The sequence below is a fragment of the Chanodichthys erythropterus genome, chromosome 5 (genome assembly GCF_024489055.1).
Source record: "Chanodichthys erythropterus isolate Z2021 chromosome 5, ASM2448905v1, whole genome shotgun sequence".
NCBI lineage: Eukaryota > Metazoa > Chordata > Actinopteri > Cypriniformes > Xenocyprididae > Chanodichthys > Chanodichthys erythropterus.
In genome coordinates this window covers 1,307,094-1,332,238 of record NC_090225.1, presented here as the reverse complement: position 1 = coordinate 1,332,238, position 25,145 = coordinate 1,307,094, and the positions used below count along the sequence as shown (strand labels likewise).

General features: G+C 35.9%; 1 protein-coding gene across 7 annotated transcripts in view; it reads left to right on the top strand.

The window, feature by feature from the left end:
* acoxl (acyl-CoA oxidase-like) overlaps positions 1–25,145 on the top strand; it is a 145,984-nt gene that overhangs the window by 26,931 nt on the left and 93,908 nt on the right. For 6 of the 7 annotated variants that reach the window (XR_010895179.1, XM_067385595.1, XM_067385593.1 and 3 more), the window contains 5 exons: positions 1,918–2,007; positions 11,328–11,437; positions 13,265–13,376; positions 16,107–16,194; positions 19,964–20,034. Coding sequence is in view for 6 of the 7 variants with exons in the window: in XM_067385595.1 (XP_067241696.1) it covers positions 1,918–2,007; positions 11,328–11,437; positions 13,265–13,376; positions 16,107–16,194; positions 19,964–20,034 (471 nt within the window). In the remaining variant the exon portion in view is untranslated. The remainder of the gene's footprint in view (positions 1–1,917; positions 2,008–11,327; positions 11,438–13,264; positions 13,377–16,106; positions 16,195–19,963; positions 20,035–25,145) is intronic. The other variant, XM_067385594.1, reaches the window with a different exon arrangement.

The following is a 25,145-nucleotide window of genomic DNA, read 5'->3' as shown; positions in this document are numbered from 1 at the left end:
TTATATCTCGTAATTCTGACTTTATATTTCGTAATTCTGACTTTATATCTCGCAACTCTGACTTTATATCTCGCAACTCTGACTTTATATCTCACAATTCTGACTTTATATCTCACAACTCTGACTTTATATCTCGTAATTCTGACTTTATATCTCGTAATTCTGACTTTATATCTCGTAATTCTGACTTTATATCTCACAACTCTGACTTTATATCTCGCAATTTTGACTTTATATCTGATAATTCTGACTTTATAACTCGTAATTCTGATTTTATATTTTGCAATTCTGACTTTATATCACGCAATTCTGACTTCATATTTTGCAATTCTGACATTATATCTCGTAATTCTGACTTTATAACTCATAATTCTGACTTTATATTTTACAATTCTGACTTTATATCAAGCAATTCTGACTTTTTCATGCAGTTCTGACTATTTCTCGCAATTCTGACTTTATATCTCGCAATTCTGACTTTAAATCTCGTAATTCTGACTCTATATTTTGCAATTCTGACTTTATATCACACAATTCTGACTTTATATCTCGCAACTCTGACTTTATAACTCGGAATTTTGACTTTATATCACGTAATTCTGACTATATCACACAATTCTGACTTTATTTCACGCAATTTTGACTTTATATCTCACAAATCTGACTTTATCTCATAATTCTGACTTTATATCTCATAATTCTGACTTTACATTTCATAATTCTGACTTTATATCTCGCAACTCTGACTTTATAACTCGGAATTTGACTTTATATCTGATAATTCTGAGTTTATAACTCACAATTCTGACTTTTTCATGTAATTCTGACTTTATTTCTCGCAATTTTGACTATAACTCATAATTCTGACTTTATATTTTGCAATTCTGACTTTATATTTTGCAATTCTGACTTCATATCTCGTAATTCTGACTTTATTTCTTGCAATTCTGACTTTATAACTCATGATTCTGACTTTATATTTTACAATTCTGACTTTATATCAAGCAATTCTGACTTTTTCATGCAGTTCTGACTATTTCTTGTAATTCTGACTTCATATCTCGTAATTCTGACTTTAAATCTCGTAATTCTTACTTTATATCTCGCAATTCTGACTTTATATCTCGCAATTCTGACTTTATAACTTGCAATTATGGCTTTATTTCACGCAATTATGACTTTATATCTCGCAATTCTGACTTTATATCTCGCAATTCTGACTTTATAACTTGCAATTATGACTTTATTTCACGCAATTATGACTTTATATTTTGCAATTCTTACTTTAAATCTCACAGTTCTTAGAAAAAAGTCAGAATTGTGAGATAAAATGTCGCAATTATCTTTTGTATTTCATGGCAGAAACAGGCTTCCATAGTTTTTGGTCTGTTTCACCAATGAAAGTTAGTTGACCCAAAAATGAAAATTCTGTCATTAATTACTCACCCTCAAACCCTTGAGACTTTCGTTCATCTTTGGAACAAAAAAAAAGTGTTAGTTGCATAGACTGTCAATGGAGGGACAGAAAGCTCTCAGATTTCATTAAAAAGATCTTCATTTGTGCTCAGAAGATGAACGAAAGTGAACGACATGAGGGTGAGTAATTAATGAAAATATTTTCATTTTTGGGTGAACTATCCCTTTAATAACTCTCAGGTGTCAGTCATTAAAAAAAAAAGGGGGACTGCAAAAAAAGTAATTTCTATTCACCTTTATGGTTTGAGTTTGAGTAAGTACATTGAAAGTTGTTGGATTAAGCCCTGTGTTTAACCCTCTAAACTTTGTTCCAATGATTATATAAAACTTTAAGTGGTATGGTGGTATGTTAAGTGTATGTCATAACATCTATGTATATTTTGATTTGCTTTATTTCCTGTAGCCACATTTAAACATAAACTGTGGTTGATTTTTCCCCAGGGCTTTATGTTGGAAAACCGTATTCCGTCTTTGAAGTGTGATTCAGACGTCTTTGTCACATTTGAGGGTGACAACATGGTCATGCTTCAGGTATTCATAAACACTACGCAACTAGATGACACCACACAACAAATGCACTGAAATGAACTGGCCAGCAAGTATTGAGGGGACAAAACACTTGGTCACAAGGGTCATGTTTATTACCGCCTTTTTCCTTAAGGTTGTTATTTGTTTTCCTACTTATTTTGAAGATATTCCCTTAATATAGTGCAATATCACATTTAAATACCCATGTTCAGACAAACAAGACAGTGTAAACAGAAAACACAGAGATATCTACACGATGACCGCTTGGAGGGGAAACTAGACAAATGGCAATTCTTTTAAAAATATAAACTGTGTCTCACAAACTAAATTGAATTAAGTGGATTATGAAGGCATTAGAATAAAGGGGGTCATTTTGATGCGAATCTGCAATAATGTGTCTGTAGTGTGGGGGCTGGTTATTAGATAACTGCTGGGGTAATTAAGTCAGCTTTGTGATTAATTTTATGCTGGTTCTGATTAGCACCACATCGATTATAGACACATAAAATGACACACATGCACGTATAACATGCATAGAGACTCACTCACAACGTCTGCATTCACAGCTTGCCGAGGCCTAAAGACATGTATTTTCTGCTGAAATTAGATTATCCCCTTCAGTACCAAAATAAAGTCATGCAAGTGAAACCTTGGAAACAGGCTGATGATGTTGTCATTTCAACACTAGAGTCAAAACCAGGGATAATATTCACAATAGTAGTTGAGAATTTGTTTATTACCATGCACATTTGTCCCCCTAGTTTGTAATTGCTTGATAACATCCTTGGTATTTCCACCATTGAATAAAAAGACTTTTTGAATAAAAGTTATAAACTTTTAATTGTGTGATATAAAGTCTGAATTGCGAGATATAAAGTCAGAGTTGCGAGATATAAAGTCTGAATTGTAAAATATAAAGTCAGAATTACGAGTTATAAAGTCAAAATTACGAGATATAAGTCAGAATTGCAAAATATGAAGTCAGAATTATGAGTTATAAAGTCAGAATTATCAGATATAAAGTCAAAATTGCGAGATATAAAGTCAGAATTGCGAGATATAGTCAGAGTTGCGAGATATAAAGTCAGAATTACGAGATATAAAGTCAGAATTACGAGATATAAAGTCAGAATTGCGAGATATAAAGTCAGAATTGCGAGATATAAAGTCAGAATTGCGAGATATAAAGTCAGAGTTGCGAGATATAAAGTCTGAATTGCGAGATATAAAGTCAGAGTTGCGAGATATGAAGTCTGAATTGCGAGATATGAAGTCTGAATTACGAGATATGAAGTCTGAATTGCGAGATATAAAGTCAGAGTTGCGAGATATAAAGTCAGAGTTGCGAGATATAAAGTCGGAATTGCGAGATATAAAGTCTGAATTGCGAGATATAAAGTCAGAGTTGCGAGATATGAAGTCTGAATTGCGAGATATAAAGTCTGAATTGCGAGATATAAAGTCTGAATTGCGAGATATAAAGTCTGAATTGCGAGATATGAAGTCTGAATTGCGAGATATGAAGTCTGAATTGCGAGATATGAAGTCTGAATTGCGAGATATAAAGTCTGAATTGCGAGATATAAAGTCTGAATTGCGAGATATAAAGTCTGAATTGCGAGATATAAAGTCTGAATTGCGAGATATAAAGTCTGAATTGCGAGATATAAAGTCTGAGTTGCGAGATATAAAGTCTGAATTGCGAGATATGAAGTCTGAATTGCGAGATATAAAGTCTGAATTGCGAGATATAAAGTCTGAATTGCGAGATATAAAGTCTGAATTGCGAGATATAAAGTCTGAATTGCGAGATATGAAGTCTGAATTGCGAGATATGAAGTCGGAATTGCGAGTTATGAAGTCGGAATTGCGAGATATGAAGTCGGAATTGCGAGATATAAAGTCGGAATTGCGAGATATAAAGTCGGAATTGCGAGATATAAAGTCGGAATTGCGAGTTATGAAGTCGGAATTGCGAGATATGAAGTCGGAATTGCGAGATATAAAGTCGGAATTGCGAGATATAAAGTCGGAATTGCGAGATATAAAGTCGGAATTGCGAGTTATGAAGTCTGAATTGCGAGATATGAAGTCGGAATTGCGAGTTATGAAGTCGGAATTGCGAGATATGAAGTCGGAATTGCGAGATATAAAGTCGGAATTGCGAGATATAAAGTCGGAATTGCGAGATATAAAGTCAGAATTGCGAGATATAAAGTCAGAGTTGCGAGATATAAAGTCTGAATTGCGAGATATAAAGTCAGAGTTGCGAGATATGAAGTCTGAATTGCGAGATATGAAGTCTGAATTACGAGATATGAAGTCTGAATTGCGAGATATAAAGTCAGAGTTGCGAGATATAAAGTCGGAATTGCGAGATATAAAGTCGGAATTGCGAGATATAAAGTCAGAGTTGCGAGATATGAAGTCTGAATTGCGAGATATAAAGTCTGAATTGCGAGATATAAAGTCTGAATTGCGAGATATAAAGTCTGAATTGCGAGATATGAAGTCTGAATTGCGAGATATGAAGTCTGAATTGCGAGATATGAAGTCTGAATTGCGAGATATAAAGTCTGAATTGCGAGATATAAAGTCTGAATTGCGAGATATAAAGTCTGAATTGCGAGATATAAAGTCTGAATTGCGAGATATAAAGTCTGAATTGCGAGATATAAAGTCTGAGTTGCGAGATATAAAGTCTGAATTGCGAGATATGAAGTCTGAATTGCGAGATATAAAGTCTGAATTGCGAGATATAAAGTCTGAATTGCGAGATATAAAGTCTGAATTGCGAGATATAAAGTCTGAATTGCGAGATATGAAGTCTGAATTGCGAGATATGAAGTCGGAATTGCGAGTTATGAAGTCGGAATTGCGAGATATGAAGTCGGAATTGCGAGATATGAAGTCGGAATTGCGAGATATAAAGTCGGAATTGCGAGATATAAAGTCGGAATTGCGAGTTATGAAGTCGGAATTGCGAGATATAAAGTCGGAATTGCGAGATATAAAGTCGGAATTGTCGGAATTGCGAGATATGAAGTCAGAATTGCGAGATATAAAGTCGGAATTGTCGGAATTGCGAGATATGAAGTCTGAATTGCGAGATATAAAGTCTGAATTGCGAGATATAAAGTCGGAATTGCGAGATATAAAGTCTGAATTGCGAGATATAAAGTCGGAATTGCGAGATATAAAGTCTGAATTGCGAGATATAAAGTCGGAATTGCGAGATATAAAGTCGGAATTGCGAGATATAAAGTCGGAATTGTCGGAATTGCGAGATATGAAGTCTGAATTGCGAGATATAAAGTCTGAATTGCGAGATATAAAGTCTGAATTGCGAGATATAAAGTCTGAATTGCGAGATATGAAGTCTGAATTGCGAGATATGAAGTCTGAATTGCGAGATATAAAGTCTGAATTGCGAGATATAAAGTCTGAATTGCGAGATATAAAGTCTGAATTGCGAGATATAAAGTCTGAATTGCGAGATATAAAGTCTGAATTGCGAGATATAAAGTCTGAATTGCGAGATATAAAGTCTGAGTTGCGAGATATAAAGTCTGAATTGCGAGATATGAAGTCTGAATTGCGAGATATAAAGTCTGAATTGCGAGATATAAAGTCTGAATTGCGAGATATAAAGTCTGAATTGCGAGATATAAAGTCTGAATTGCGAGATATGAAGTCTGAATTGCGAGATATGAAGTCTGAATTGCGAGATATGAAGTCTGAATTGCGAGATATGAAGTCTGAATTGCGAGATATAAAGTCTGAATTGCGAGATATAAAGTCTGAATTGCGAGATATAAAGTCTGAATTGCGAGATATAAAGTCTGAATTGCGAGATATAAAGTCTGAGTTGCGAGATATAAAGTCTGAATTGCGAGATATGAAGTCTGAATTGCGAGATATAAAGTCTGAATTGCGAGATATAAAGTCTGAATTGCGAGATATAAAGTCTGAATTGCGAGATATGAAGTCTGAATTGCGAGATATGAAGTCGGAATTGCGAGTTATGAAGTCGGAATTGCGAGATATGAAGTCGGAATTGCGAGATATAAAGTCGGAATTGCGAGATATAAAGTCGGAATTGCGAGATATAAAGTCGGAATTGCGAGTTATGAAGTCGGAATTGCGAGATATAAAGTCGGAATTGCGAGATATAAAGTCGGAATTGTCGGAATTGCGAGATATGAAGTCAGAATTGCGAGATATAAAGTCGGAATTGTCGGAATTGCGAGATATGAAGTCTGAATTGCGAGATATAAAGTCGGAATTGCGAGATATAAAGTCGGAATTGTCGGAATTGCGAGATATGAAGTCAGAATTGCGAGATATAAAGTCGGAATTGTCGGAATTGCGAGATATGAAGTCTGAATTGCGAGATATAAAGTCGGAATTGCGAGATATAAAGTCGGAATTGTTGGAATTGCGAGATATGAAGTCTGAATTGCGAGATATAAAGTCGGAATTGCGAGATATAAAGTCTGAATTGCGAGATATAAAGTCGGAATTGCGAGATATAAAGTCGGAATTGCGAGATATAAAGTCTGAATTGCGAGATATAAAGTCGGAATTGCGAGATATAAAGTCGGAATTGCGAGATATAAAGTCGGAATTGCGAGATATAAAGTCGGAATTGTCGGAATTGCGAGATATGAAGTCTGAATTGCGAGATATAAAGTCGGAATTGCGAGATATAAAGTCTGAATTGCGAGATATAAAGTCGGAATTGTCGGAATTGCGAGATATGAAGTCTGAATTGCGAGATATAAAGTCTGAATTGCGAGATATAAAGTCGGAATTGCGAGATATAAAGTCTGAATTGCGAGATATAAAGTCGGAATTGCGAGATATAAAGTCTGAATTGCGAGATATAAAGTCGGAATTGCGAGATATAAAGTCGGAATTGCGAGATATAAAGTCGGAATTGTCGGAATTGCGAGATATGAAGTCTGAATTGCGAGATATAAAGTCTGAATTGCGAGATATAAAGTCTGAATTGCGAGATATAAAGTCTGAATTGCGAGATATGAAGTCTGAATTGCGAGATATGAAGTCTGAATTGCGAGATATAAAGTCTGAATTGCGAGATATAAAGTCTGAATTGCGAGATATAAAGTCTGAATTGCGAGATATAAAGTCTGAATTGCGAGATATAAAGTCTGAATTGCGAGATATAAAGTCTGAATTGCGAGATATAAAGTCTGAGTTGCGAGATATAAAGTCTGAATTGCGAGATATGAAGTCTGAATTGCGAGATATAAAGTCTGAATTGCGAGATATAAAGTCTGAATTGCGAGATATAAAGTCTGAATTGCGAGATATAAAGTCTGAATTGCGAGATATGAAGTCTGAATTGCGAGATATGAAGTCGGAATTGCGAGTTATGAAGTCGGAATTGCGAGATATGAAGTCGGAATTGCGAGATATAAAGTCGGAATTGCGAGATATAAAGTCGGAATTGCGAGATATAAAGTCGGAATTGCGAGTTATGAAGTCGGAATTGCGAGATATAAAGTCGGAATTGCGAGATATAAAGTCGGAATTGTCGGAATTGCGAGATATGAAGTCAGAATTGCGAGATATAAAGTCGGAATTGTCGGAATTGCGAGATATGAAGTCTGAATTGCGAGATATAAAGTCGGAATTGCGAGATATAAAGTCGGAATTGTCGGAATTGCGAGATATGAAGTCTGAATTGCGAGATATAAAGTCGGAATTGCGAGATATAAAGTCGGAATTGCGAGATATAAAGTCGGAATTGCGAGATATAAAGTCTGAATTGCGAGATATAAAGTCGGAATTGCGAGATATAAAGTCGGAATTGCGAGATATAAAGTCGGAATTGCGAGATATAAAGTCGGAATTGCGAGATATAAAGTCGGAATTGCGAGATATAAAGTCGGAATTGTCGGAATTGCGAGATATGAAGTCTGAATTGCGAGATATAAAGTCGGAATTGCGAGATATAAAGTCGGAATTGCGAGATATAAAGTCTGAATTGCGAGATATAAAGTCGGAATTGCGAGATATAAAGTCGGAATTGCGAGATATAAAGTCGGAATTGCGAGATATAAAGTCGGAATTGTCGGAATTGCGAGATATGAAGTCTGAATTGCGAGATATAAAGTCGGAATTGCGAGATATAAAGTCGGAATTGCGAGATATAAAGTCTGAATTGCGAGATATAAAGTCGGAATTGTCGGAATTGCGAGATATGAAGTCTGAATTGCGAGATATAAAGTCGGAATTGCGAGATATAAAGTCGGAATTGCGAGATATAAAGTCTGAATTGCGAGATATAAAGTCGGAATTGCGAGATATAAAGTCTGAATTGCGAGATATAAAGTCGGAATTGCGAGATATAAAGTCGGAATTGCGAGATATAAAGTCGGAATTGTCGGAATTGCGAGATATGAAGTCTGAATTGCGAGATATAAAGTCTGAATTGCGAGATATAAAGTCGGAATTGCGAGATATAAAGTCTGAATTGCGAGATATAAAGTCGGAATTGCGAGATATAAAGTCGGAATTGCGAGATATAAAGTCGGAATTGCGTGACATAAAGTCAGAATTGCTAGTATTTTACGATCTGAGAGAAAATCATAGGTATAGAATGACATGACTGTTGTTTTTTTTTTTATTTGAGACACTCTTTGCCAAAGTTGTGATTGTTAAAAAAAAATCACATAAGTGTGATGTACAGCCAGGAACAGAGTAGATGTCGTAAATGTGCGAAGTCATTTGTTAATGCATCTGAATCAGAAAGTTGCAGTTGATGGCACATTTACACAGCTTAGTTTCACTAGATGCTTTTTTTGGACCGCATGCTTTGAGCGGTGAAAATTACAGTATATTATTCAAAGTACATCAACCTCTTTTTATGTTGCAAATCAAATAAATGCCTCATGATATGACCACTTTGAATCATAGAAAGCATGGATGTATAACTAAATTCTCTTTTTAAGATGTAGCCTGCTGCCTTTGACTACTACTTTAATATCGTAATGATGCAGTTTTGCTGTTTCAAAGAATAATTCAAAAGGTTTTTGACTAAATTTGTAAGGACTCTGATTTGATTAAGTGCTTTAGGCTAACAACAAATGATTAACCAATGCTGAAGGTCATATTGGGGCATGTGAAAATAGAGGGTGCTGGGATTGATTAAACTAAAGTCACAAGAACCGTGAGAGGCTTTGCCAGCCACTTAAACCAAGACCCTCTCTTTATTTCTCATTCCCGCTGTCAGATCGGTTGTGGGGACTTTTCCGTAGGACTTCAGTCTAATGAAGTTATTAAGAGATTTTAGTGTCACCTGTCATGAAGGAAATTAGCATTTAGCTCCAAATTTCATACACATGACCGGCACACTGTTACGTTTTGGCTGCGCCCTGAAAGAGTGTGTCCAATTCAGTTACTTTGAGAAGATTGTTTTACAGTATGCTGTAGGAGTAGATGAGGTTATTTTAGGTTTTGGCATATGTAGGGCAGAAACATACACAATGATTATGACGCAATGAGTCATTTACTCTCTAGAGTCATGCGTTTAGTTTACGCTGTTTAGAGAGCAATGTTTTGTTGATTGTGGGATCCCTCGAGGAACTCTAATGACTGTAGGGACGTTCTGACCTTTAGGAGACTCCTTTCAAGACAGGGTGGAATAATGTAACAGAGGCCAGATAATAAGAGCTCTGCGGTCTTTAGCCTCCTTGTTAGAGTGCCAGCATCCCATGTCGTGGACCCGGGTTCAAGTCCCACTTAGAGCGGGTGGTGCCAACAGGAGTTACAGTAACGTCCAGTTTCATTCTAAAAGTTGTAACTTCTTCCTGAGTCTCTCCATCAGTGTCGACTCCGGTTTGAACAATGTAAGGCTGAACACTTTCCTCATTTTGGCTGCGTGAGATTCTCCAGCTTTGTTGTTGTTGAGCTGTTAAAGCTCCGCCCTCTTCTGGAAAGGGGGCGGGGAGCAGCAGCTCATTTGCATTTAAAGGGACACACACAAAGCATGTGTTTTTGCTCACACCCAAATAGGAGCGAATTTGACAAGCTATAATAAATGATCTGTGGGGGATTTGGAGCTGAAACTTCACAGACACATTCTGGTGACTTATATTACATCTTGTACCCTTTAAAAGAACATACTTAAGTGCAAAAACAAATTATATTAACACTAGAACTACCAAGGCAGTCATTTTGACCGTTTTAAAGATTTGCAATGTAATAACTTTGTTGAAATAAAACCCATATAACTACAGTTCCATGACTTTTCTTAAATTAATGTAAATTTTATTTTAACATTGTTATTTTATTAAAATTACAAAACACAAAAGAGTTCTGAGTATTTCTACCTTGAATGGCCATAGCGGTCAATTTGACCGCACATATTACAGGCGTTGTATCTCCTCAGCGCTTTTTCCCGCCGTTAAAGATGTGCGTAGCCGTTGCCTAGCAACCTTTCTCTGGCAGTTTTGTGTGCTTTTGCTAAGCTAAAACTTAGCTTTACCGTCAAAATGGCAACAAGAAAGAAAATGACTGTCACTGAGGTTTTATCCTTGCTTGAGAACATTGATGATGGAGGAGCAGAGAGCGATGTCTCTTGGTCTCTTGACAGTTCGTCTGACACTGATTCTGAGAGTGATTCAGAGATAATTCCGGTTCGTAAAAAAAGATTTTCTAGATTTCATTAGAGGCTGCATAAAATTGTTTCCGATTCGTGTGGTCCAAACATTTCCGATAATGCTAAAGCATTGTAAACTCCAAAAGTCAAAATGTATTGAATAAAGACAGATGTAATCATTTCCAAAATTCACAATATGTTTTTATCTAACGAAATATTCTGCTTCATTTTATATTTGTTGACATTTTGACTTTCAAAAACAACATTTTAACTGCGGTGAAAAACATTGATCTCCAGCTTGCCGGATGCAAACTGCGGAAAGCAAATTGCGGCATGCACTTTTGTGGGAGGTCTAGTAGCTCTTACACAATAATATCACAAACATATTATATTATGTATGCTTAAATTACCCCACATTTTTCATAAAACATGACCATAGAAGCTTTGAAGTAAATATAACATGACAAAAATGACATTCACTGCTGTCTGGTATGAACAGTCAAAATGACCGCTATTGGCAGTTCTAGTAGTTATAGAATTCTGGTAGTGCTAGTGTTAATGCATCTGTTAAAAGCCCAATTAAATGCACTTTGCAAGGACACATGGGTGATATTTTTTACTTATACATCCCTAAGCAGATTTTTTACCCTTCAGCTTGTCTTTAATTCAGTCTTATGTTGTTGTGTGTGTGCAGGTTGTGGTACGAGAGCTGCTAACCCAGTACACCAAACAGATGGGGAACAACTTGGTGATGGGACTGATTAGAAACTGGACCAGCTCAGTGTCAGACAGCCTTAGAACCAGGTAAGAGGTGCGATGGATGGATGGATGGATGGATGGATGGATGGATGGATGGATGGATAGATAGATAGATAGATAGATAGATAGATAGATAGATAGATAGATAGATAGATAGATAGATAGATAGATAGATAGATAGATAGATAGATAGATAGATAGATAGATAGACGGAAATCATGATTCTGTGCATGCAGTCACACAGCGAATACAGTCGGTCACAGGTGATCCACACTCCAATCCAGAAGGGGGCGTGCAGTAATGCAATGTTGTTTGCTACCATAAAAAGCACAGAAGAAGAAGAGATGATCGATTGGTATGTTTACATGTAATCTCTCAACCAGTGTTTCAACAGTGGAAAGATATCAATAAAACCGATTGAGAATATTATCTCGCATAGCATTACATTTACCTCAGGCAAGTCATTTAGTGTCCACAGCATGTTAGTTCACTGGAGAAATGAAGCATTTCACTCAATATATGCAGCTTATATATTCATTATATTTACTTGTTAGTGATGTCTTGATTATTTAATATATGTTTAATTGAATTTGTCATGAAAACAAGTTATGAAAGCCGCTGTTTACATTATTATATTTCAAAAATGAAGTTACCTGTCTTGTATAATTAGCTATAGAAGTTAATGCAAAACCTGCCTTATGTGCAATTTACATGTTTTTTTTTTTTTTTTCTTTTGTTTTTTGAGTGTTGATTATTATAACTAAAAATAAATAGCAACTGAATGTAATAGTTTGGGATCTGTTGTTAATTGTAACCTTACAGAAAAGGGCTCCCTGTATATAGATTACAGCATTAGCTAAGATAGATTTTATTTATCTTTACACCGTGTCGTAACCAGACGCGATGAGATAAGATTCCAGTGACAAGCAATTTGTCTGTCCAGTGTCTACATCAGACGGGACGCGACTATTAGACACGATAAAGTCAATCAAAAATCACGGCCAATCAGAAGAGCATGTGGGCGGGCTCACTCGGCAAGCTCCCGGCACTTGCAAAGATGAATAAGTACATAATCAAATTCATGAATATTACACCATTTTGACATTATTAAAATACATATTGAGTTACTGAAACAATCTTTGTCAGTTGTTTGTTCACAATGACTTGACAGTTTGAACGTTCTTGTTTACTTTCATTTATTTTGAAGATCTGAGGTGGATTGTCCATTGTGCAGCTATAAAAGGCACACAAAATGATATTCAAACTCACATTAGATGCTTTTAACATTAACTAAAGCACATAAACAGCACCTGAGATTATCATTATCATACTTTGTGTTGTTGTTCCAACTGTGACGTCGCAGAAAAATTGAAACTTTCTAAAATATAATCGCATATCGCGGCTAGTTAGGATAAAAAAAAGATTCCTTTTATCTCATGTCGTGGCATCGGGTCTGGTTAGGACACAATGACAGACACATTTTAATAAAAACACAGTTTAATAATATTTTTTTTTTTAAAAACCCTGGAAAAAAAGCAAATTTTTTATATAAAAAGCTATCAAAAGCCACACACAGATGGTTAACCCCTAAGGAACCGTCTACCCTCGGTTGTGTTTACACTCACAATTAGGTCACCAATTTAGCAATTTTACCTAAGAGGAAAATTTGATAGGTGTAAAATGGTTTTCAGGCCCGCTATTCATAACATATTAACCAAAGCAGAGATTTTCAGTCAGCCGTCAAAGGCTGAATAAAATCAGCTTTTATTTGTCTAGAGCTGATTCTGATAGTGGTTTGGTGATTTTTTACAGTATCTCTTTGTTTGACTGAGTTAATCTGTATTTCTGTTGGCTATTTCCTTGTTTATCTAGCGTTCTTGGCTTCGGCATGGACAAAGTAGGAGACCTAATGTTCCTGCTGAAAGCGGTGAGCTACAGGGAAAGGGTGTTACAGCGCAGTCTAGCAAGTCGACTTTACACGAAGGTCAGTCGCTCTGTTTCCTCCGTGTGTTTAACCGCTGCTTATTTTAAGGCAGTGCGGGTGACAAGAGATCTATAGCAGTTGTGAGTAGCTGTGAAATGCTTTGATTAAACATTTATTGGCTATGAAGTACAGATATTTTAAGTGCCAATAGAATGATAAATATTATAAATTAAATCAATATTTTTTGCTTTTGTTGTTGTTGTTTTGTTGTCGATTGTTCCAAACGTGATTTTAGCAATTGGGCGGGTTTGGTTGTAAAAAACCTGGCAACCCTGTCGTTATCTATGCGCGTCACATGACATAATATCCCGTTCAAGCGGACGAGAGAAAGCGATGTGAGACTACCCAGCACTTCAAAGAAAGCAAAACGCATCGCAATGTCAATTGAAGTGTTTCCCATACATTGCTATTTATTTGTGGTGGTCATTATTTCTGTGATACAATAGTTCAAATGATCATAGAAGTACTGGGATAAATGTTTATAGTTCAGATATAAACACTGATGTCTATGGTAGCAGTAAAAATAGTTATCACCTTTTGAAAACGGTGCTTCAAATAACGACTGTATCGTTTACATTCTTTCGCCACTAGGTGGCGACAAATGTGTTTGTCATTGAATCATTTATTCAAGAGAATGTAGTACTGCTTTTGAAATAAAACTCAGAAAGACACAAAAAAATCGCAATACATATCGTATCGGCACCCAAGTTTCATGATAGTATCGAATCAGAGATAGGTGAATCGTCCCAGCCCTATAAAGAAGTCGTTAAAAATGTTTCAGTTAAAGGATTAGTTCACTTCAGAATGGTGAAGGTCCAAATGTCAGTTTCAGTGCAGCTTCAAAGAGCTCTACATGATCCCAGACGAGGAATAAGAGTCTAATCTAGAGAAACCATCGACCATTTTATAAAATTCTATACTTTTTAACCACAAATGCTCGTTTTGCACTGCTCTGTGATGCTCCACGCATGACGTAATCATGTTGGAAAGGTCACGCGTGATGTAGGTGGAAGTACCGATGCAATGTTTACAAAGCGAACGTGCAAAAAAAAGGTAAAACAACGTTGTCGGATGGTCTGAAGTTGGAGGAGAAAATGAGTTTTTCTGTGGTACTTCCACCTACACTCTAAAAAATGCTGGGTTAAAAACAACCCAAGTTGGGTTGAAAATGGACAAACCCAGCAATTGGGTTGTTTTAACCCAGCGGTTGGGTTAAATGTTTGCCCAACCTGCTGGGTAGTTTTATTTAAACCAACTATTGGTTAAAAATTGCTATATGGCTAGCTTAAAATGAACCCAAAATAGTTGGGAAATTAAAAACCAGATGCAATTAGAGACAACAATAATAGACAAAAGGTGAATGTTTATTAATAAGCTTTAATATTTTATTAATATAAATTTAATAGTATAATAGTTTATTAATATAAATTTATTAGTAAGCATTTTAAGAAATGTTTATTGTTTAATAATTATTCATTGAACATTAATAAATGTTCATTTCCAACATATTTTGGGTTAATTTTAATTAAGCAATACAGTAATTTTTAAACATTAGTTGAGTTAAATAAAACTACCCAGCAGGTCGGGCAAACTTTTAACCCAACCGCTGGGTTAAAACAACCCAATTGCTGGGTTTGTCCATTTTCAACCCAACTTGGGTTGTTTTTAACCCAGCATTTTTTAGAGTGTAGGTCACGTGACCTTTCCAACATGATTACGTCATGCGTGGAGCATCTCAGCAGTGCAAGACGAGCATTTGTGGTTAAAAAGTATATAATTGTTTATTTATTTTTAGAAAATGAGCGATGGTTTCTCTAGATGAGACTCTTATTCCTCGTCTGGGATCATGTAGAGCTCTTTGAAGCTGCACTGAAACTGACATTTGGACCTTCAACCCGTTGAACCCCAGTGAAGTCCACTATATGGAGAAACATCCTGGAATGATTTCCTCAAAAACCTTCATTTCTTTTCCACTGAAGACATAAAAACATCTTGGATGACATGGAGGAGAGTAAATTATCAGGACATTTTAATTCTGAAGTGAACTAATGTTTGTTCATAACTTTGAGAGAACCTTTCCAGAACCTTCTTAGCTGGGTCATCATCATTTCTGAGAAACCGCTTCAATATACCTGATATTATAGACCCTATAAAAACACTTGTTGACTTATTTTCTTTTGAAACAGGAAGTTTGAATCGGACACCTCAAACAGACCCTCCAGGATTTCACAATCTTGCAATTGCAAGAATTAATGCGAATTGAATGCATTATTTGTGAAATCTTGCATTTCTGTTTTATCTCTGCAATTGTTCGGCAAAAACAGTTAACCTTAGTGGGGAAAAGCTATATTAGCCAATCAAAATCCATCCAGGATCCTGCTGAATGGAGCACCAGGACTTCGACACACATCAGGTTACATAGAAAAGTTTTTTAAAAGGAAAGAGAATTTCTAATTGGTCAAGACTATAACTGATTTCAGCAATTAAGCACCAATTTTTTGCTGCAAATCAACACAAAAAATGCATTTTCAATCAAATTCAATCATTTTGGGCCGCGAAAATAAATTAGTCAGTACACAGTTGATACGTCACAGCCATTATTTGCTATTCTAGAGAGCATTTAATTGGACTAAAAAGCAACACCAGTCATCTATATATATATTTGCTTAGTTTTCCAGAGACTATAAATCGTAACAAATTGTATTCAATGCTATTTATTCCCTTGAACAGGTAGAGAAAAACAAAGATGAGTTTTTTATGGCCTGGAACTCTTGTTTACATCACGTGACCACTTTGGCAATGGCACACATACACAAAGGTGAGAGAAAGGGGAAGTTTATTTATATTATTTATAGTTCATCCGTTACTTATGCTTGCTTGAATGTCTGCGAATGTACTTTTTCACATGCACAATCTCATTAAAAACTTTCAAAGATGTCGGGATGTCATGTGTACAGTGATCCCATGGATGCTGAAGCCACACTTAAAGGATTAGTTCACTTCTGAATTCAAATTTCCTGATAATTTACTCACCTCCATGTCATCTAAGATGTTCATGTCTTTCTTTCTTCAGAAGGTTTTTGAGGAAAACATTCCAGGATTTTTCTCCATATAGTGGACTTCACTGGGGTTCAACGGGTTGAAGGTCCAAATGTTAGTTTCAAAGAGCTCTACATGATCCCAGACGAGGAATAAGAGTCTTATCTAGAGAAACCATCGGCCATTTTATAAAAAAAAAAAAAACAATTATATTCTTTTTAACCACAAATGCTCATCTTGCACTGCTCTGTGATGCTCCACGCATGACGTAATCATGTTGGAAAGGTCACGTGTGACTTAGGAGGAAAAACCTTTTCCTCAAAACCTTAATTTCTTTTCCACTGAAGAAAGAAAGCCATAAACATCTTGGATGACATGGGGGTGAGTAAATTATTAGGAAATTTTATTTCAGAAGTGAACTAATCCTCTAGTAACAAATGTGTGAATGTCATTGCATTAGTTAAGAAACCAAGAATCATTTATTTCAAGGAAGAACAGCTCAGGCACACTTATTAAGCTAAACATTTGACTAAAAGACCAGCATTGCAGAAAAGTTAGTTATGGCTTAGAAACGGGAAGTTAGTTCTGAGAAAATTGGTTAGCAGATGACATTTTTAAGTGTGACTCAAGTGTCCAAATACCTTTTTTCACTCTTTGGTTACTGTAATTTTGTTCATAGCCTCAAAAATATTTAGAAAACTTTGCCAGGAACTGCCAGATGATTTTATCTTGAACTTAAATGACATTTCTAAATGCATTAATAAACTTAGGATGCCAGCATTGCAAAAAAGCCTATTCTTAATGAGTATTTTGGTCTTTTTCTCCAGTTGAAATGTCTAAAAATCCTTGAGACTAGCTATTTCTCTAAATTAATTAAAACAATGTTTTTATAGTATTTTTTAAAACAAATATAATTATTAAATTAATTCAAATACATTTTATAAGACATAAACAAACTCACATTTTTATCTTAAGCAGTGTTGCTTGACGTAAATGTAAGTATTTTGAAATATTTGTCCTGGAAAATAATTTCTAATTTAAAACTCATTAAGAAAAAAAACTTTTTTGTTGTTGTTGCAGAGAGGATGTTGTTGCAAACACTATTTTTCATTATTTTACACTTAAATGTGTCTTAAACACAACAAGAACAGTGCAGTGCATGTGCATTTTTAAACATTTTGAGGTTCAGAGTAGTTGATTCATGTGCCCGTGCAGATTATAAACTCGCCACACGTCTTTGATCATTAAAGTCTCTGTTCAACTTCCCTTTGACTTTCTGATTCACTCTTACACTCATAAGCAAGAGAAGTGTTGTGCATTCTGAGCGTCTGATGTTCTAGAGTATTTCCACATGCTCAGTGTGTGTGTGTGTTTGTGTGTGTGTGTGTGTGTGTGTGTGTGTGTGTGTCAAGATATATTTTCCTCCCCTGATAGCAAATTTCCATTCTCTCACCCTCCTCCCACACACTTATACACACAGAGAGATCATGCGCTAATTTTCTCTCAGATGGGGCTGATAACATTGAGATGAGCAGCTTTTATTCACACCTTATACGAGTGTTTCAGTCTGGGCTTTCATTTATGATATTAATACTGAATTAACACATATGATTGTAACACATAGTAGCAGCCACAGATCACAGAAAAAAGACATAAAGAGTCACATGTGCTGTAAATTCAAGCATTGTCGTCCATTCATGGGGGGAAAACAATTCTCTTTCAATTAGAAAACATGCAAATATAACGGCTCAAATTATGAGCAATCAAATTTTACTTCATATTTCGAGATAAAAGAGATGTACCGTTAATTTCAAAACTCAAGACTTCCTCCATTATGAATGATCAAACAGATGAATAAGCATTTATTCTCGATAAAGTGGCTGTAGGATTGAAAGTCCCACCTTTTAGTTATCATCACCTTTTTGGTACGGTTTGTTAGTTGGAAAATTCACATTAGCTGAATTTAAAATATTCATCTTTCCTCTTTCAAGTGGATATAAAGCAGACTTTGGTGCATCAAAGCGCTGCTTCTCATTTCACATGTGAAAGGAGTGTTTCTTAAAGGCACAGACGGTGAAAAATAGTCTGAAAAACTAAATTTCACTTTAATGCCACTTTGACAAGATGTAATATAAGATCCCCAGAATGTGTGTGAAGTTTCAGCTCAAAATCCCCCACAGATCATTTATTATAGCTTGTCAAATTTGCCTCTTTTGGCCTGGTTTTTGTGTGTGTCCCTTTAAATGCAAATGAGCTGCTGCTCCCGCTTTCCAGAAGAGGGCGGAGCTTTAACAGCTCAACAACAACAAAGCCGGAGAATCTCACGCAGCCAAAATGAGGAAAGTGTTCAGCCTTACATTGTTCAAACCGACACTGATGGAGAGACTCAGGAAGAAGTTACAACTTTTAGACGTTTCTGAATGGTTAGTGGATAAATTGATGTAGTTGCTGTGGAGTTGATTCAACTCATCCACTAGCATGTGCCGTCATGTTCATCTTTTGTGTTGAATTGACCCTCGTTTGGTGTAAAATGACGGCATGTCAACAACACTCGACTACAACAACTCTTCCTATTCTCTAAAGCAGCCCAACATGGCCCCGCCCCCTTTGTTGCGTGTTCTCGGGGGCGGGGTTTATGTAAATTTCAGGGTTTGTGATGTCACTAACACGGGAAGAAGCTCATTGTAGTCCTTAAAGGATTAGTCCACTTTCAAATTAAAATTTCCTGATAATTTACTCATCCAAGATGTTCATGTCTTTCTTTCTTCAGTGGAAAAGAAATGAAGGAAATCATTCCAGGATTTTTCTCCATATAGTGGACTTCACTGGGGTTCAACGGGTTGAAGGTCCAAATGTCAGTTTCAGTGCAGCTTCAAAGAGCTCTACATGATCCCAGACGAGGAATAAGAGTCTAATCTAGAGAAACCATCGGACATTTAATAAAAATAAATAAATAAATATGATAAAATATCTCCTTGCTCGTGCTTCTGCTTTCCGTATTCTTCAAAACACTTACACTGTATGTCCTAAGCCTTCCCTATTCAACTTACATAACGAACGCGGCACCAGTTTCGTTTTTTCCGTATACATGTTTTTTTTTTAGAAATTGGCCGATCATTTCGCTAGATAAGACTCTTATTCCTCGTCTGGTGTTGTTTAAAGTCCTTTGAAGCTGCATTGAAACTGACATTTGGACCTGTTTCGGGCCTATTGAAGTCCACTATATGGAGAAAAATCCTGGAATGATTTCCTCAAAAACCACCAAAAAAAAAGAAAGAAAGACATGAACATCTTGGATGACATGGAGGAGAGTAAATTATCAGGCAAATTTTATTTGAAAGTGAACTAATCCTTTAAGCAGAAATTTCTGTAAAAGAAAATATCTCTCTTTGCATTGAACTTTGAGCGTCGTAACTTTGCAGATGTTGTTTATGATCAAACAGCAACATTACACACTAACTAAAGTTAAAAAAGTCAAATCATATTCAAGGAACCCTTTAAAGTTTTTTGATACATCTCATTAATAACATCTTATTTTGTTTCTGCAGTGACCTTGGAGCAGTTTGCTCTCGCCATTCAAGAGTGCCATATCAAAGAGGACCATGCCTTGCTCACCAAGGTACGTGTGAAGCGCGCTCTCTGCTCTGTCTGCCGCGGCACATGACACTCTTTTTTTTTAATCTTTTGACTCATCAGCCGGTTCCAATGGAAAGTTCTCAGAAGCAACAACAGCCTCGTGCCCACTCAAAAAACAATAAGCTGTGCTTTTCATCGTCGCAGGGAGATTTCAGAGGATTCCGCTCTTGACCACGTGTTTGGAAAATGCAGGCTGCAGAACAAGCTGCATCCCTTTTGATGCAGTTTGTGTGAATTAGTGGAAAGGGACAGCATAATGAAGTAATTTTATATTTTACAAGAAAAAATGTGAGTGGTGCTTCCCATGCAAAACTCATCAGCACAATCCTTTGGTGTTCTGGGTGGTCAAAACAGCACACCCTTAAACCCGCACACATCTTTTTACTTTTTGCAACCATCTTAGAACACCTTAGGAACCACACGGTAACGCCCTAGAACATGCTTCCTCTGTTTCATCTACATTATTAATCAGCATGTTTTGTTACCTTGTCTTTCTCATAGAGCTTAATTACCTAATCGTGAAAAGTGCATACATATTACAGCTTTTTCACCCTTTGCATCAAAGGTTACTTTTTACAACGTGCTTTTGCCAATCACAGACATGTTCTGTTGAATGCAACAGCCAATCAGAAGTGAAAGAATGCCTGGTAAAATATAAGCATGTAAATGTTTAATATTAGACAACTCTTGATATACTAGACAAAAGTTTTTAAATCAGATTTCGCTGTTTGTTGTGCATGATTCATGTTCGTAACTGAATGTGACAATGCAAGAGACGTTTTGCATACGTTAAAATAAAATATTATTTGCAGATATTTTTGATTAGTTGACAAATACAATTACTTTTACTTCTCTTCATTCCCTTAAATAGCTTTTAATCCTTTAATTAATTAAATCCTTTACAAAACAATACCATTTACCCAATTTTAATCGAAAAAAAAAAACAAAAACGTTCCCTATTCAGAAAACGTCCTGATAATAAATATTATTGGGAAAATTATTTGTAGATATAAGGAAAGTCAATTAAAACTTTGAGTTAACTTTGTTTTTTGCTCATAATGAGAGCATTTTGAATATTATGTATGTTGTTAGATTGATTTTAGTACATACTTATTTTAAAGATTAAATATTTAGGAGGATCTATTGCAATATATGATCCAAAACTATGTATAAAGACCGTACATAATGAACCGTTATGTTTTTATTTCCTTAGATTGAGTCATTTCTATCTACATAAACCGCGGATCCCCTTACATCGAAGTCGCCATTTTGCGCCGCCATGTTTCTACAGCAGCCCTAAATGGACAAACTGCTCTACAGAGCACGTTTGATTGCCAATCTACTCTCTGCTGTCTCAGATGACGGTCTTTGTCCTGTGTCAGCCACCGTAGCTTCTCTGTGCTTCGAAAGGGAGGGGCGAGCGGCGAACTGAGCCGTTGGTTGCAATTCGCAAACCTCACCAATAGATGCCGCTAAAATTTACACACCTCTAAACAAAATGGTCCAGACTCCAAAAGGAAAATCCTGAACCTTTTATCAGCCACATGTCATACATGGTTATCTAAATGTAAACATAATAATAGCTTTTAATATTTATATCCAGTTGTGCTCACCTGATGAAATATTAATTCTTTTTGGCTTTTTTTGATGACTATTTTGGTTCTTTTACAAAGTGCTACTGTATGGAAATATATAACTATTCCTAAAAGGTATTGTCCAGAAATCCGCTGGGAAGGAAATATCTTGAGATCAGACCTCTTGGAACTTTAATTAAATACCCCTGACCTACAACACCTTAGCAATGGCATAGCAACGCCCCAGAAACCACTTAGAACACCCGCGGAAACCAACTAACAATGCCCTGTTAGTTTCAGAATCCAAAAAAGAAAAGAAAACTGTTTGATGCAAGTGGAAAAAAGGGGCAAGCAAAAGGGTTCTTCAATGCAGATTGTTTTCATAAACAGAGACAAAAAGACAATCGCTGGTTTTGCTTGTGAAACTGTTTTAGGTGCACAGTGAACTTCACAGCTCTTTTCTCATTGAATATCCTGCAAATGTTGCATTATGTGAGTGAAATTTGTTACAAATAAGTGACATGAAAATGTCTTAATTTTGCCATATACGTCGGAAACTTGTATGAGTTAGTTTATAATGTGTTAAATTTGATGTGTTTCTCACAGAAACCTATAATGCGGCTTCAGAAAAGGAAATATATTGTATGAGTTGCATGTTTTTTGTCCTTTTAAAGGGAAAGTTCACCCAAAAAATGAAAGTTATCCCATGATTTACTCACCCTCAAGCCAATCTAGGTGATTATCTTCTTTCAGACGAACACAGTCGGAGATGTATTAAAAATATTCTGGCTCTTCCAAGCTTTATAATGGGAGTGAATGGAGGAGGTCTGCAACAACTACTCGATGAAATCGATAATGAAAATCATCTTTATTACTCACTTCGTTTTTAATGTAGAGTAGAGATTTAAACGATATTCACTATTTACAGTGCTAAAGTTATTAGACATCTGATACCCAATGTAAGGTGCCACAGCTGTCCTAAACTCTCAGTATTGGTGATTACTAAAATAATTAATGGTTAATCCACCAGTACTTCTAAAGCTACAATATATTTATTGTTGTTATCCATGAATTTTTGATTTTACTGTTTTACAGTAAGTAAAACACTTCATAGTTGTTTTTTTCAGATGCCCAATTACAGTCAATAAGAACAGAGATTGTTATTAAGTTGTTTTTTATATATATATTATGTGTGAATATTATTTAGAAACTATTTCGGTTTGTTATTTTCCTAATAAATGGCAATACCATTTTTAGCTTCAAACAAGGTTTTGATAGAATCCTAAAATATTTGTGTTCTCTCTTAATTATGACGGGTAGTGTAATAAATTAAGCACTGTATGCTTTCAGCTGGCACATGTGTTTGAAGTACAGTGGGTAGGATGTGATACTGTGATTTTAATTGTTAGGATTAAAATTAGGATTTTTTTTCGGATTAATCTGAGAAATAATCGGCCAACTAATAGATTATCAAAATAATCGTTAGTTGCAGCCCTAGATCTATGCTAGTTGGAGTGACTTAATGTTTCAGAGCAATCAACTTAAAAATTTGTGTTTATGCTACAAATTATTAAGTTCCTCTAACTCAGTGTAGCTCGTTGGTTGAACATAAATTAATTCAAATGCATTCAACTCAAAAGAAATGAATGCAAACTGTTGAAAAAATTAAAAAACATAAAAAACAATTATTTTTTAGAGCATATGCATGAGTGAGAGAAAGAGAATATGTGCTTTCTGTGCATAATAAAACATAATTTTGTTGCAAAAAAACATGGAAATTATTTGTCGTTTTTGTTTACCATATTTATCTGCTTAGTCAGTGTCGTTGTTTCTTTTGCGATTGCCGGCTGTAAAGCCCTTTGAAATAATCATTGAGCGGAGTGATATGGACATTGTAATGCGGTCAAAACCTGCCTGGAACTACTTTAGTCAAACGTTTCCCTGAAAATAATTACACACCTTAGAACGCTCATCAACCAATCAGATTCAAACATTCAACAGCCCCGTAGTGTAAGTTAAAATAATGCACACTGATGAAAAAACCTCACAGGAGCTCTGTCTTTAACAGTTTATAAGTGTAAATTTCCTTATCAAGAAAATGAATGAGGATTTTGAAGCCCAAAAAAATGCATCTATTCATCATAAATATAATCCATACGACTCCAGAGGGTTAATAAAGACCTTATAGATAGTTAATAAAAAGACCTTATTATAGTTAATAAAAGTTATAAATATGGATATTTTTCTTACAAAAACCCATCACTTCTCTTCAGAAGGTCTTTATTAACCCCCTGGAGTCGTATGGATTATATTTATGATGGATGGATACATCTTTTTGGGCTTCAAAATCTCGCCCCCCATTCACTCCCATTATAAAGCTTGGATATTTTTAAATACATCTCTGATTGTGTTCGCCTGAAAGAAGGTACTCATATACAAGTAAATCATGGGAAAAAAACTTTTTTTTGTGTGAACTATCCCTTTAAGGACCCTGAATCTCTCTCTTTCTTTGTATATAAACATTCTCCATATGTGCTCCACAGTCACGCAGGTTTTCAGTGACATGAGGGTGAGTAAATGATGACAGAAATGTAATTTTTGTTTGAACTAGTCATCTCAGGTTTTTGTGGCAAAGCTTAATGCTAAAAGATCACATCAGTCATTGAGTAGATTCACACTTTAACTTTAATTGGCACTGATATGACACAGCTAAAAAATGTGGCGTGCGCTATCAGGATGTGTGCGGCAGTCATATGAGTATCAGATTAGCTGCTGAGCGCCGGAGCAGAACCGACCGCGCTGATCTGAGACCTGCTGACGGCAGCTGTCAGGCCCTCTGGAGAGCAGCTAACATTAATAAATCTCAGATAATGACCTCGTTCCTGGCAGGTCATGAGGTGTGCTGTCACACTAGTCCTGTGATCGAGAAACAAAGCGCACCAGTGAGGAACAGGAAAACCTCACTTCCACCTGTTTCTTCAGACTTCTGTTGAACTTACGATTAGCACAGTCATGGGACCTGTGAGTCTACCTCATTTTGGCATTTCACATCCAGTGTTTCTCGAATGCGTTTGCTCTAGCTTTTGTTAGGAAGAGTGCAAATGATTAAAGAGCAAAATCCTCATTCATTTTCTTCATAAGGAAATTTACACTTATAAACTGTTAAAGACAGAGCTCCTGTGAGGTTTTTTCATCAGTGTGCATTATTTTAACTTACACTACGGGGCTGTTGAATGCTTGAATCTGATTGGTTGATGAGCGTTCTAAGGTGTGTAATTATTTTCAGGGAAACGTTTGGCTAAAGTAGTTCCAGGCAGGTTTTGACCGCATTACAATGTCCATATCACTCCGCTCAATGATTATTTCAAAGGGCTTTACAGCCGGCAATCGCAAAAGAAACAACGTAAACAAAAACGACAAATAATTTCAGTGTTTTTTTGCAACAAAATGATGTTTTATCACCTACAGAAAGCACATATTCTCTTTTTCCCACTCACACATAATGTGTTGGCTCAACAAC